The following is a 16,083-nucleotide window of genomic DNA, read 5'->3' on the forward strand; positions in this document are numbered from 1 at the left end:
ATGCTTAGCAAAAAGAGTCCTGAAAAGTAGCAGTCTGAGTAAAAATGAGAGAACTCAGAGTTCAAAGTGAAAATACTCATCTGCAGTAAGGGTAACAAATTCTAATAAAACTGGTTTTGCCAGATATTGAATTACCTGATAAACAATCACAATACTGCAAGAGATGCCAGATAATCCAAGTGGTTGCAGCACAAAGGCATGAGGTTTAAACAGGCAAAAGAATAAACCAACTTAGAACTGAACCTTATAAATTAATTAACATATTACCACTAGTAGTAAGGAGGGGTTGATGGAAAAGTGGACCTCAACACACAGTACTTACTTGTAGTGTTATCTATATGATATTTAACTTGTCTATTTAAAAAACTAGGTAATAACATATTTATATTCAATGTACTGAGTTTTTACTATTATATCAAAGTTCTCATCATTAACTCTTGCCAGATACTATGTTAGAGCAGGAACGCCTGAATCTGGAGAGACCCAGGAATTACGACATTGTTGACCCAGAGGGCAGGCACCTTTCTAACTGTCATTCCTTACTGTTCAGTCTCTCTTGTAGAGGAGAGGAAAAGGGAGTCTTTCATCACAGAGTGAATCATTACACAGGGTGATTTACTTAAACCGACACTATCTGGAAGTGGCAGGTTTCTTAAATGTGCTTACCTAATGTACTTGTTTCATGTCAAATTCTTTTCCAAAATAAAAAGTATTTGTACTTTTTTTTCCATCACAGGAATATTATGCACTTTCTAAACACGAAGAAGTTAGGAAAAGAAGAGTACTGGTGACTTAAATCATCTAGCTTTTTTCTAAGATACCAGAATATGCATAGCATGATATTGCTTTATGCAAAATCTGTAAAGACAATAAATACATGAAAATATAGAATCTGTTGTGAGATAGTATAATTTAGAGTAACACTGTATTGATTCAGAAGTTAACACATTTTGCACTGGGTAATAGATGACCATTATTTTTTTGTCTGCCAGAATTTTTTTTCTTTAAATGCCCCTCCCTGTTCTGAGGGGCTATTGATTAAGGCCCCTCCCACCTCCACCAGGTGGCACCCTCAGGATTATTTTTTTTAATGGAGCTAGAGGGCCGGAGTGCTGCCTATATGTGCATCTGTCAGTTTAGCACTAAAGGAAACCTAATCATAGAGCTGGTCTTTACCACCACCTCAGCAGGTAGCATTTGGCCATGAATGAAAGCAGAGGAGAGAAAAGTTAAGATGTGGCTAGAGATCAAGACACTGTTGGAACCCCTGGAGCTAGCCCCAGGATCCACATGTGGATCCCTTTATTTTTAGTCAAATGAATCAAAAGTTTAATCTTTTCACTAAAGCTATATTGAGTTTCTCTCGCTTGTGACCAATGAATCTTGACCAATATCCATATTTTTTGTAAATACTTAATTTCTAAAAAATTAGAAAGTAGGAATACTAATTCTTATAAATGTATAGCTTGAGATATGTCAAAATATTTTAGAAATCCATAAGATAATAAAGCTACTGTATTCATTCATCTACATAGTCTATGACAAAACTTACATTTTAGAATACTATGCTCGATAGATCCTTAAGTATAACCATAACACATAACAGCGCATAGTTGTTTAAAGTGTGGGCCCTGGAATCCAATTTTCTGATTTTGAACCCCAGCTCAGGGAATTATAAGCTCTCTGGACTTCACTTCCGTCTATCTCAGTCTCCTTCTCTATAAAATTATGATTGCAGGGGAACCATCCTCACAACGTTGTTGTGAGGGCTTAGTGTAATAATGCATATAAACTGTGCCTGGCACATAGTGGTCTATAAATGTCAGCTACTATATTAACATAATTGTTCTTGGGGTCCATGAACAAAATCTATATCATAATAAAAGCTATTCGTGGTAGCTTTCGGTGATGAAAAAGAGAAAGGTAAACTGACTTAGAGATATGGCCTGGACCACACACAGTCTGGGAACTCACTGCCAAAAGATAATATTCATGAAAAAAGCCAACTGATGTGTTTATGTGGCAAGTTGGCATGAGCCCTAACAGTGCATTTATAGACCTCTGTGCCCTCAGCTAGAATGTTTCCGTATGGGCAAAAGGAAAGTGAAATGAAAGCAAAATTTCCATATTATTTATTCTGTCTGGTAATTGATATTATTGAGGAATTTTAAGAGATTGAAGATATGGAATACATATCTTATATGTTATCTGCATAGCATGTTCAAGCCTACATAGTGAAACACAGCCCATGTGTCTGATGATAATTTTACTATTACGTGCTTCTCTGTGAGAAACATCTTGGCCTCACATGTAAAAGAGAAATAGGAACAGATCAACAACGTACCCCATGGGATTATCGTGCTGTTTTGTGTCAACAGAGTGAGGAAGCCTAGATAGGGAAGAGATTAACATTGGCATGAAGACTGGAAAGAACACAGCTAGACAGATTTTCTTTGGAAACTTTTATAGGCATCACACTGCAATTCACTAGGCTGCAACTTACCAACACATGGATCTTGTGGCAGCCGTGTGATTCAGCAGGGGATTATTCATACACTCAGAAGGGAGTTTATTGCCAACACCTATTCTATGATTTCCTAAGGTACCTGGGTCTACAAATCGGTGGAGAAGACCTCCTTAGTAAACTGTAATCCATGTTTGTTCATATAATTACCTTCAGTCTGGAGAGGGGTAAAGGGGAAATTATATATCCTAGTTCATTACTGTCACTAGCCCCTTTTCACAATCTAACATACAAATTTTTCATAGTTCTGAAATTGTATATCCTTATATTTGCAACATTAAATGCACATAAAGAAAGGTATTCTAAGTTAAATGTGGTTTTGGAATTACAAACATATTTGTAACTGTTTACAAATTACAATTTGTAATTTGTATACAATTATACCTGAAAAAGGTATACTTTTCAAACTTTATAAAAGAACTTCTGCACTAGAGACCAGTTTTGGACAAGATCCAGTCTCGATAGTATGTTACACGAGTGTAGACACCAGGCTTGTTTCGGAGAGCACATTCATCTCCCCAGCTTACAATGCCAGCAAGGAACCAAGTGCCTTTATAATCTGCACCAACCAGAGGTCCACCGGAGTCACCCTAGAGAGAAAAAGGATACATACAATTACTATACTTGAAAGGTGAATACTGCTTATTTTTCTCTTCTGTAATAAAGTCAGGGAGATGCAGAAAAAGGAAAAAAAACCCTAGATATTTCAATATTGAGTGGAGTCATTCAGTATTTTTTTTTTTGTGGCTGGTTTATCTCACTTAACACAGTGTCTTTAAGTTTCACCCATGTTGTAGCATGTGTCAGCATTTCCTTGCTTTTTAAGGATGAATAATACTCAGTTTTATGTATATACAACATTTTGCTTATCCAGTTATCCATCAGTGGGCACTTGGGTTGCTTTCATCTTTTGGATTGTGAATAATGCTCCTATGGGTTAAATGTCCAAATATCTATTTGTGCCCCTTCTTTTGAGTATATATCCAGAAGTGGAATTGCTGGATCATATGGTAATCTATTTTTAACTTTTGTGAGGAACCACCATACTGTTTTCCATAGAGGCTGCACCATTTTACATTCCCACCAATAGTGCACAAAGCTTATTTTACAATTTTTAAAAATCTAGTGCCCTCCCTCTGAATCTAATCTCTTAATTTCAAATTTATGGAGTAAATGGAGAATAATAGATAGCAATCTCTCCTTTCTTGTCCTGTCTCTTTTGACTTCCTGGCTCATCTGCATCAATGCACACCTGTATTCATACTCCTTGTCAGCTAAATGGAGATACTTAGTTCTTTCTAAGGCTAATCCCTCCACCTGCGCTCTGGATCAAGACATGTTCTATCAATAATCTTCTCTTGTTTGTTTTTCCTAATATGCTTTCATTTTCTCCACTGTCTTTCTCCACCAGGCATATACATTTTTTTTTCCAGTTTTGCCTATCCAAAAAAAATGACAGCCTTTCTGATCTTAAGACCTCTTCTATTGCTCTAATTATTTTCCTTTCATAGCTAAGTGGCTTGAAAGGCTATCAGATTTCTTCTGAAGTAGAAGTTTATATTGAAATTTTAATTTTCTTGTCTTATTTTTCTTCTAAATGGTTTTTCTTTCTACCAAAGAACCTTCTAAACTTTACCAATAAACTATTGTTGAAGTTGATACACTCTTTCTAGCATCTATCTTACTCTTTGGCATGTGTCACTATTAACTATTCTCTCTCTCTCTCTCTTTTTTTTTTTTTTTGATCCCTGGAATCCCATGAAACCAATTTCTTATTCTTATTATTTTTCTGATCTGTCTTATCTCTTCCTGTTAGCCCCTTAAAAGCATTTATACCAGAGTTCTATCACTTAGGTGCTTATTTTATATACTGTATCTGAGCAATTTGTGTCAGTGCTCCTGAATTTAACTACCACCACAAGGTGATGATAACTTTCAGATATATATCTACAGCCAGAACTCTTTCTTGAGCTCAAGGTTTTTATTTCTTTTTTTTTAAGGTTTTTATTTCTAATGGCACATTGGACATATATACCTGGATATTTCACAGGCACTTCAAATTTAGCACACTCCAAACTTCATTCTCCACAAAACTTCCTTTTCTCCTGTACATCTTCTCTCCAGTTGCTCAGGGAGAAATATGGAATTTAGCATGTATTCCTTCTTTTCCCTCATCCTTAATTCTAATCACTCCTGCAGTCTTGTCTACCTGTCTTGTCTCTTCATTCCTAATGTGTCTTATTTGAAGCCCTTATTACCTTTTTTAGGATCTTTTAATAGTTCTCAATATCTCTAACTTACTTGCTTCCAGTCCATCTTCCACTCTACGTGTATTGGATTTGGCAATTATATTGTTATTAGTAATCTTGGCTAAAATACTTTCACTGATCTGCTAGGGCAAAAGTCTGCAAGCAGTGGGTTAGAGAGTAAATAAGTTGAGACTATGGAACACTGATGGTAAACTATTCTGTAGAGATTTGACCAAGAAGGGAAAAAGAAATATAAAGTAGGGTGTACTAAAGGAGAGACCTAATAATACTTATAGGAATGTGGAAGAGTCCATTGGAGTGGGACAGTTTGGAAAATATGGAAGAAAGTTCAAAGTAATGTAAAGTTCAAATATTTGTGTAAACAGAGAGTGGGTGAAGAATACAGACAAAAGATTAGGTTTGAAGAGTACAAGTAATTAATTTGTTTGTCCTGAGCCTGGAAGGTGAAGATAAGTACAAATATAAATTTATCATGTAGAAAAGAAATTAAAGGAGCTCTCATGACTTTTTTCATTTCTTTTTTCTAGTTAGTATGAGGAAATGTCATATGTTGAGGAGTGTAAGGGCATATAGGATCACATTCAAACAATGCAATGAAAGGCTGACAGACTATAAAGGAGGTATTAAATAATTCTGTAGTGTGTTAAGGACCCAGCTGTGATATATATGACACCAGTTTACAAGGCTATCAGATTTCTTCCAGTTGTGCTCAGGAGCTCACATATAGGAGTCAATAAAATAATCATATTGCTCTGCGGCTGGAGATTATTTAGCGTAGGGGAAGTAGAAGATGGTGAAGTCACTGAGGGTACTGTCAATGGAGTGGTTGAAATAATAAGACCTTTAGGCTGCATACGGTTAGAAGAGAGTCATGGTGCTAAAGGTGATGGATAGAGAAAATTGAGAGAAACTAGGATTTAAACTTGTCATAACTTGGAAGAATAAGGTTAGTGGGGCAGTTGGAAAGATGAGAATCTGTAATTGGAGATGATAATTACGTATTGTAAGTACTTGTTTGTATGTCTTCTAACTCTAGAGTACGGGGATAATGCTTTATTCACTTTTAACTCCTCTGCACCTAGCACAGCGTCTGGTATGTAGTAGTCCATTAAAATGAATGAATAAAAAAAGGGTCTTTCTGGATTTACCACTGATTCTGCTTGCCTAGATAACTGCAGTAGTACTTTTGTTAACTCTGAGACTATTGCTTATAAATAGCACCAGAGGTGTTTGAAGCATATTAAGCATAGGAAAGGCAGCTTAGTGGAGCATTCACTATGTATACGCTCTATAGCACAGTGTGCTCCGCTGAAGTCTGAGTTCTACTACTTAATACCTGTGAGTTTAAATAATTTATTTGATCTCCTTGTCTCAAGTTTCTTCATCTGAGAAATAGGACTTACAATAGTATAAACGTATGCCACAGGATGATCATAACTTAAATAAATTAATATTTGTAAAGAGCTTAAAACAGTGCCTACCACATGGAGATGCTATACAAGCATTGTCAAGTCAACAAATTATTTAGAGTGTTGGAATCACCCAAAAGAAGAAAGCTCCATGATCATTAGGTTTGGTGTTGGATTCAGTTAAGTGCTTCTCAGTGAAGGAGGACCAATCTAACTAAAGTTGCCAATATTCCATTCATCTCTTTATTGCTTATTCCAGGTTTAGTCTCTTCCCCACTCCTACGTCATGACAGCTTCTTGTAACAGTAAGAGCAGTTTAGCCCTGTAGTATTTTAATTTAATAACTATCTTATTAAATATAAAAATTTCTTCTTTTGAGAAAATTGAACAAGTAAACTGGAATTAAAACCCACAAAAAAACAATCTTGAAAATGGAGTAGGCAGATTTACCTGGCAGGCATCCACACTTCCCTCCAGGAACCCGGCACACAACATTCCAGGTGTGATCACACCACTGTATACCTCTTCACTGTTGCAGGTTTTATTATCTATAATCTTCACTAATCCTTTTTGGAGTATATTAGGACTTGTTCCTAAAGGAAGAAAATTATATAATTTTTGCTAAAGTTAATATTAATATCTCTGTCTAGGTTTATTAGTACCTAACACTATGTACAATTTTCAAATCAATGTAAAACATCCATTTTGTTTTGTCTCCTTTCTTAGTCACAAAGCAGATTGCATGTATGCCTTAGAAGACAAAATGTAAAATTCATATTCCAGAAGCATATATTTTATAATCATTCTAAGATTTTCTGCCGTTACTGTAATTCTGAATCTTATAATTAATTTTAGATTTTTTCTTGCTTTCAGATGCATTTATGAACATAAATTGCCACTAAATCTTTACATCATTAAGGTCATGGGATGCACATATTTAAATGATTTTTGCTTAGGTATTGCCTTGTCACTTAGGGCTACTCATTTTTCCCCATCAGAAATGTCAAATCTTCTGTAGTCCTTTTTATGTTTTTATTTTTATTTTATTATTTTATTTTTTTGTAGTCCTTTTTAATTGTTTGCTATGGTACTTACCTGCACAAAACATGCTGTGTAATGTACTTATTTATTATATTTCATGGTTATTGTCTTTGTTTGCTAAAAATGTAAGCTTCATGAGGACAGGAATATTTGCCTCTTTTATTCATGAAAATATCCAAACCATGCATACTGGTGTTTGGAATAAAGGTGGTAATCAAGATAAATGTTTATTGAATGAATGAATGAATAAAATAGAGGAAAATGAATTACTGCTTCAAATAATGCATTTCTATAAAAACTGCCATTGTTAAGGGAAATTATGGCAAAAGCTCTATGAAATTGTAGTTTCTGTATGAATGTAGTTGAGGATATTTTTCCATCCATTGCACATTATCTTCTTTGAAATGATCCAGAGAGAGTATCTCTCAGGTTTAGTTGTGATTTGGAAAGTTTTTTTTTAACTCCTAAAATTCAAATTCAAACAATGTAATGAAGGAAGGTTAGGAACTCACCATCAGACTTTAATGTTCCCCATCCAGTGACCACCACATCTGAATTGGGTGGGAATGTATAAGTAGCTTCTGGAAGACATGCTCTTCGGATGTTGCTTGTATATAATACTGGCGAGGACAGATGTACAACAGCAATGTCATTATCATGTGCGGGATAATGGTAGTTTTCATGAATTATAATATCCTTGATACTTCGCTGTGTTTGTGGGTCACTTAAAAGAAGTCCAAAACTAACACTCCATTCTTTGGGATCACTGGCCCTAAGGAAAATAGATTTATTTATTAAAAGTCCTATATTTCAGAGTTGTAGGAATTAATATATGTTTTAAAGCAATTAGGTATGTATTAAATACCCATAGTGCATTTAACATACAAAAGTAAAGCTGTATGTAAAAGAAAAAAAAACAACACAAATAGACTGAATAATTCAATAAGCTATATTTTTATTTTTTCAATAAGCTATATTTTAAAAAACAAGCCATGGGAACTAATTTTATCTGACTAGAAAGGCTCAAGAGTATTTAGAAAGATAAATATGATAAGACAAGAAAGTAAGATTAAATAAAAAGTGGGCAAGATTATGGGACAGAGTAAACTTATGGAAGTAGCCTAAATTCTCTATTACCATTAAAAGCTATAAAGAGGAAGATGCTTCTGATTTTTACTACAATTTGTTAATGAAGGATTTTTGTATTAAGCCCTGAAAAATAGTGCTGTTAGAACATTTCAAAGTCTTAAGTTTAAAGGGGATTTTTATTTAAAAATAAAACCAGTAAGTGCTACATAAAGCCAATAGAAATTTAAAAAAGGAAACATCAAACAAAAGGGTAAAAATAAACCAAACATTTGGTGCACTCCTTTAAAGAATTAATAATTTCAAGTAGGGCTATAATATATATGGGGTGATGCAAGATGAATTCATATATCTGTGATTAAATAAATAAGACCAGATAAAATAATGATGAGAAAGAAATAGAAGGCCAGTGTTCAGTTTAGGATTTATTGTTTCTTTATAAAATTGAATTAAGTCTAGCTTAGTGATTCTCAGCTGAGGGCTGTTTTGTCCTCCAGGAGACATTTGGCAATAACTGGAGACATTTTTGGTTGTCAATCCTGGGGGGATGCTACTGGCATTTGGTGGATAGGGGCCAGGGATGTTCCTAAATATCCTATAATGCCTGGATAGCCATCCCAAAACAAAGAATCATTTGGACCACATATAATAGTGCCACTGTTGACAGACCCTCTTCTAGCCTAAATATATCTTCTTTTTAAAACTGATTCATTGAGTGATTTTGAGAGTATACTCCACAATACTGAACAGTTGGAGGCATAGTTGTATGGCCATATTCTTTTTGTTTTGTTTTGAATTTAAAACATTTATTTAAACTCAATAGACAACATATAGTACACCATTAGTTTCAGATGTATGTCCATATTCTTGAAAGATATGTTTCAGACTTTTGGTGCATGAGTAGCTTTGAGGCTTTATGTAGTCCAAAGCTTACTTTATAAAACAATGAGCAGCAGTGACAAGCCAGCTGTTACTAATCAGAGTGGCCCCACATCGATGGACACTGTTCTGTTGAAGGCTAGCTTGCCAAGGCCATTCCCCTTCCTGGGCATCCATACCCCCTGCTATCTTGTTGCCAGAAGGAGTTATTGTCCGTTGTCCACAACCTGCTCAAAATAGAATTCATTAGCATATAATGATATTGATATTGCCTATGCATGCATTGCTATAGTAAACAAACTCTCATAATAAGATTGACTGAGGAAAAGCCCACAGTCTAACTGAGGACATGAGATTTCCTGAGAATTCATTCAAATTAGATTGACATCTTCCTCCTCCACCCTCATCAGTTACATATACTCTCTGTGTATCTGTATGGCCTTGCTATGATCTGTTATAAGAACCAAGTGAAATGAAATGTTTGAATTTGGAAGAGAAGAATTGCTAACCAGTTACTAAGTTGTATATAGAAATGTGTGCTTTTAATTTTGTGAGCAGTTGTTTAAAGCAGTGATTGCTCTGAAACATTCATAAGAGAGGGTGAATGTCAATGAGATGTTGACAAGAGACAGTAAACAGAAACGTGTTTGCATTCAAGTTCAATCCACAATATCTGGCTAAAAGGAATAACACATGAAGGGAGCCAAACTTCTCCCAAAGTAAAATACTTCTCTGCATCAGGACTGTGCTCTAGTGTCAATTTATTTTTTAAAAAAGATTTAATTTATTTATTCATGAGACATACTGAAAGAGAGGCAGAGACATAGGCAGAGGGAGAAGCAGGCTCCCTGCGGGGAGCCCGTTGTGGAACTTGATCCCCGGACCCCCGGATCATGACCTGAGTCAAAGGCAGACACTCAACCACTGAGCCACCCATGTGCCCCTCTAGTGTCAATTTAGATCCAGAGAAACTGGATTCTTTAAATCTTTAAAGCAAATCTGTAGTAATAGTACAACTTTTATTTTGTCTCTTTCTGATTCTCTTGACTATGTCATCTTACTCTAACAAAAGCACTGAGCTCGTTAAAGATTTGTGGTATCTTTTACTAGAGATTGTCAGCCTCATTAATCAACCTTTTTAGGGGACAGGAACCATATCTTTTAAAATATATATATTTCTAGGACCTATCACAGAGAACTTATCACCTATAAGGAGCTCAATAAATATTTGTAGAAATGAAGTCTATGTCATATAACCCACAAGATATTTTGAAGTAAAAATGATATTTGACTTCAAGACCCCTTTCTGTAATGGGTGTGTTCCATAATATATAGAGAATGAGAAACACTTGCCATAATCAATGCAGTGGGCATAGATGAAAGCAGTGGTTCTCAATCAGGGACAATTTTGCACTCCACCCCTAATCCCAAGAGAAATTTAGCAATATCTGGAAATATTTTTAGTTGTCATAATTTATGTGTGGGAGTGCACTACTGGTAGGTAGAGGCCAGGGATGCTGCTAAAAATCCTATAATGCATAGAACTGTTCCTAAAACAAAGAAGTATCTGACCCAAAATGCTAATAGTGTTAAGGTTATGAAACTCTGACTTAGAGAAAGGTATTTGTATCAAGAATGAGAACATTTAAATTAATTGGAGAGGGTAGATGGTCAATTGTTTCATAGGGATACTACAAGATATGGTTGAGATACTCTTTCTGGAAGGTGGAAAGGCATCAGGAGGACAGGGGAGGGACATGTAGACTTTTAAAAAGGTCTTTGCTAGCCCTCTGAAGTCCTTAAATTTTTATATTGCTTCTGATACTGGATTGTTCTCTTTGATGCAATCTAAACCTCTGATTATTAAGGCATCCTCTTTATAAAAACCACTTAGCTGAAGCAGAGCCTAGGTGGTTGTTATTTTTGAATGAGAGAGTCTCACTTTGACTCATTGACTGTGACGCCCTTTTCTTTTCCTCTTTCTTTCCACTCCCTTATCATGGAATCTTCAGAGGATAAAACAAATAACTCAGAACCCAAAGGTATAATGGTTCTTCCCTATCCTCCCTTCGGTTTGGACAACTCCTAAAGGAAGTTGGCTTTTACTCAACTTGCTTCAGAGAAATAGGAAAACAAAGATGCTTCTCTGTGGGCTAGGAGAACCTCCCCTGGGTGATTCTACTTTCCTGTTTGTGCATTTGTTCAGAATTGTAATCTAATTTATATCCATGCCTCAATTTCCATTCTGAGTTCTCCTTTACTCATAGTGTTGTGTCTGTTAAGCTTCCAGCTGCCACCTCTGCAGTATTACCTTGTCGTTACCTTCTGCTGAAATCTTAATGGCACCTTGTAGCTTTTGTTATTTCAGAAAAGGTCATACGGTAAACTTCAAGAATTTAAGGAATATCATGAAGACTTGATGGTTGACATTTTCTGAAACATCAAAGACTCTACCAAGCTCTTACACCTTCCCTACCCTTCTAACTTCCATCTCATCTCTCATTACTGTACTTTAATATATTTTGTCATGTACCAAACTCCAGTCTTTCTTCAATCCTGTTTGATTTTTCTTGCCTACCATTCCCCTCTCACTTTTTATTTAAAGTACAATTAAAAATTTCAAATAGGCCAAGTCAAATTCAGAATATTGATCTGAATGGTTGCTTAGTTCAGATGCATAAATTGGCTGATCTCTTTCTTGTTGCCATTAGTGTCAATGCCCAGATAAGGGCAGTGCTTCTCTGACAGCCTGCTACAGGTTCTAGCAACCCTGGGGATCAAATTTCCCACAGTGGTTGTAGAGAAAGTGGAAGCAGAGTGTCTTGATCAGCAAGGAAGCTTCTTGCATGTAAGTCCCAGCTCACTAAGGTTGGCTTGCATGATCAGAATTCCGTAGTGAGTTCCTAGGCCTAAAGTTTTTATAGGTAGAGTAAAAAAATACAACCAACATCTACTGAGTGCTTATTATGAACTGTATACTTTTGTAAGTACCTTACTTGTGCTATCTTCTTATGTCATTGCAACAGCTTGGAACTGAAGGTTTTGGAAACTAACGTTAACCATCCAGTTAGGATGTGTTGGATCTGGGGCTCAAAACTGATGTGCAGCTGGTTTTAGATCCTAAATTCTTCATTATCACTACTTGTCCATAGATCCCATCTGTCATTATGCCATGTAATCCTGTGTTTCTCATTTAAAATCAATTTATATCAGTCAATTTAATCAATGATATCAGTCTATTTAAGACCAACCACAATCACATTTTCACAAGTTTCTAAAAGCAGACTTCCCACTATATCCTTATGGGTACCATATTGATTGTCAAGTGGAAGTCTTTTTTTTGCCATCCAGGGAATTAAATTTCACTGGAAAATTACTCTTTGTTAATGAACTTACAGGCATTGAGAAGATTTTCTGCTGTCGGCATTGCAATATCTAAAAGTCAAAAAAAAAAGAAAAAGGAAATATTTACATTTATGAACATATTAATACTAATTATTTCTTTTTGAGGAACACATTATTCTGTAAATGTAATCATTTTATTCATTTTTGATCATATAATTTCTAGTTCATGGAGAGAAATAAAATTTTAGTATTCATTCTTCTGTTTATAAAAAAGACTCTCAAGTTCCGCATTATAAGTTGAAAAAGAGGTCTGGGTCTTGGGAAGTACTACAATATATGAAAAATTGTGATCTTTCACTGTATCTTGAATTCAAATCACCTGATGACTCATTTATGCACCACTTTATTTTTTTTAAAGATTTTATTTATTCATGATAGACATAGGGGGAGAAAGAGGCAGAGACACAGGCAGAGGGAGAAGCAGGCTCCATGCAGGGAGCCTAATGTGGGACTTGATCCAGGGACTCCAGGATCGCGCCCTGGGCCAAAGGCAGGCGCTAAACCGCTGAGCCACCCAGGGATCCCCTATGTACCACTTTAAATAGTCTTCACCAGTAGCTTATCCCAATAACAATGTTGTAACAAATTCTACACATATTTGGATCCACTTTACTCAGGAGTGATTTGACACGTGTCCTTTTCAAGTTAGTGCCTTAGATTTCTCATTTTCTGCCAGAAGGAACCCACTGGACATTCCAAGATGGACAATAGGAAATGTGGGAGTTAACTCTGTTGGAATTGGTGTAAGATGGGAGTCAATAGACAAATGTCTACCCCTTTAGTAATAGAGGAATACAGTTCTAATATAGTACTCAGAAGATCCCATGGGATGGAGCTAGAGTTGCTTCCGATGCTGAAAATTCTTCCTCTCTATTTTGTTCTTTTTGCTCTACTCTTTCTCAGATCAACTACTACATGAAAGTCTCTGTGTCAGGCTTTGCTTTTTGAGAAACCAGGTTAAGATACTGAAATAACCATTTACCATAACAGATAATGCTAATAAGTAGGAGAGACTATGCACATTATTATATTTAGTGCATTTTTTGGTGTTGAGTGCATTTTGCTACAATTTGATCCTTTTAAAATTAATATCCTTTGTGTGGTTTCAATTATTCAAAACACTCAATTAAGCGTGTCATTTCATCTACCATTTGCTTTGGATAAAAAAATTTTTTACTCTAGTAATAAGGCAGACTTTAGTATTGTCTACCCATTCCTAGACATCTAGGGAGTATTTTAGGCTAAGATTTACAATAGATTGTTTTGCTCTAGGTCCCAAATCCTTGCAGAACTGCAAACCTATTTAATTCATGATGAAAGTGTGTGGGAAGGTGGACGAGTGAATCAGGATTATGTCCCAAATTTCAGATGGAAAGAAATGTAAATATACTAGCCATTTCTATTTAAGAGTTTCTCTTTAAAAATGAATTACCACCTGCTTGATAGTTAAATACTATAAATGCCAATGTAAGTTCATTTTTATTATGCTCTTGTATTTCTATAAATCCAGGAGGGAGTATCCATTTGTATATGATAATTATAGTTACACACTTTTACATTAGGTTGCACAACAAATCAGGGAGACAAAAGAATCTTACCAGAAAGTCAGCTTGTTTGAACAAAAAGGTAGGACCAATTAAACTGTCAGATAGACTGAGTAGACATGAGCCAGATCCACTTAAACAAAAAGGTGGCCCATTTCCACCTAATCCTTCAGAGCTGCCTTCCAGCAGCTAATTTTATTTGGACAGGACACCTTTAGAGTTTGATATTGAACTTTGTGTGGTTAGTAAAATATACCAAACCGTAGTAAGAGTTTGGGAAATGATTAAACTCCTGAAAATCAACTGGAAAAATGTCAAATCCTGCACCTTACGAGAACTAATTATTTAGAAAACCCTACTATCTATATTCACAGAACCTTCTTTCTTTGAGGTTTCTTTATTGATGTATGATTTGCTAAAGGGAAGAAATGTTTTTGACTTATAATTTGCTTTTAATAGTTGTATAATCCCAGAGCTTAATAGAATAACTATCACTTGGGTAGGAGGAGAACAGACAAGTACGATAAATGGAGAAGTAATTTAAGCTGTCACTCCTTCGGATTGAGTCACTGCTGTGTGGCTCTTTGTGTTTCCTTTCTTTAAATCCCTTGGCTCACATTCAAAGGCTAGAACTCCTATGGATTTACCTGTGAATCAGGAGTCAAGTCTGTAACCTAAGATACTGTCTACAATGTAGCGTATAAAGGAAGTGACAAAAAACAATGGCACTGTCTCTGCCAAGGAGGAGATTCCATCAAAGGATAATAAGACAAATCAGTTTTAAAAAACAGCTGAGAAACTGTGCATTGATCTCCTATGGGCCAGGAATGAAAAAACAATGGATGTGGACCCTGTCCTCAGTGAACTTGGAGTGTAGTGGAAGAGATGTACAACTAAGTAGTTAATGTAATCCTATATGATTAGTGCTATGGTATATTTGTGCATAGAAAATTGGATGCACCAAGAAAAATCAAGCAGCATAGAGGGGCAGCAGGGGAAATAGGAATAGCTGATGACAAACATTCTTTTGGAAAGGAGTCAATGAAATTTACTGGGGGCAAAATAGGCATGATTCACTCATTGTTGAACGTTGGATTAGGAGAGATGCTTAGATGCTTTCTGAATGGGCTTTTGGATCTATAATTATTTAATATTTAGTGTCTTTCTGGGATTGTAAAATAAGAAATGCAAATTTGGATATGCTCATAAAAGTCTGATATCCAGCGACTTTTTTCTTCCTTAAAAAATATCTGAAACATAAGAATGATGAAAACTAAGCTGTATGATTCTGAAGTATAAGGAAGATTTTTACAGTAGCAGTAGATACATTTATAACATAAATTTTGCATAGAGCATGGGCTTTAACTTAGTGAATTTATTGCTTAGGTGAATTTATTACTTTATGTGAGTCCAAATGTTAAATAAATTGATTAATCCTACTTTTCAGATAGTTTTCCTAGGGTTCTAGCATTAAAAATATAGAGGAGATTAGCTGATACACTTTTGGAGTTTTTTATGGGATCTTTAAAAATTTTCATGTGTTAGGTTTGAGGAAATTTTAAAACTAAATAAATGTACATAGACTTTCTGAATAAGGTTACTGTTATAAAATTGTTTTGTAACACAGGAATTATCATCTTCCACCTCGGAAGTTTATTTATAATGTTTTCACCACCCCCATCCCCTCCAAAAAGGAACATTAATATGACTGGTCTGAATTGAAACACAAAGGAACAGAGCATGAACTTGGATTGTGGTTGAACAAAAACTGATTCTTCACACAGTACAGGTTTGGATTAATCACCTGACTGCATCTGTAGCTTTAGCAAATGCGTTTCTTTATGTTTCTAATTAGACTGAAAATTATGTCTATGGTTAGACATAACATATCTGTCATTCCTCAGAGTGATGTAGATTAGTTTTTT

General features: G+C 35.4%; 1 protein-coding gene across 1 annotated transcript in view; it reads right to left on the reverse strand.

Moving 5' to 3' along the window:
* Window positions 1-1,573: 1,573 nt before the first annotated feature.
* The window catches only part of LOC482172 (transmembrane protease serine 11C-like), a 48,840-nt gene continuing 34,330 nt past the window's right edge, over window positions 1,574-16,083 (reverse strand). The window contains exons 6-10 of the mRNA XM_038556210.1: window positions 12,606-12,644; window positions 9,265-9,436; window positions 7,757-8,016; window positions 6,654-6,796; window positions 1,574-3,114 (exon numbers count right to left, since the gene is read on the reverse strand). Coding sequence (XP_038412138.1) covers window positions 2,953-3,114; window positions 6,654-6,796; window positions 7,757-8,016; window positions 9,265-9,436; window positions 12,606-12,644 — 776 coding nt within the window. The 3' untranslated portion in view covers window positions 1,574-2,952. The remainder of the gene's footprint in view (window positions 3,115-6,653; window positions 6,797-7,756; window positions 8,017-9,264; window positions 9,437-12,605; window positions 12,645-16,083) is intronic.

The sequence above is a fragment of the Canis lupus genome, chromosome 13 (assembly GCF_011100685.1).
Source record: "Canis lupus familiaris isolate Mischka breed German Shepherd chromosome 13, alternate assembly UU_Cfam_GSD_1.0, whole genome shotgun sequence".
NCBI classification, from domain to species: Eukaryota; Metazoa; Chordata; class Mammalia; order Carnivora; family Canidae; genus Canis; species Canis lupus.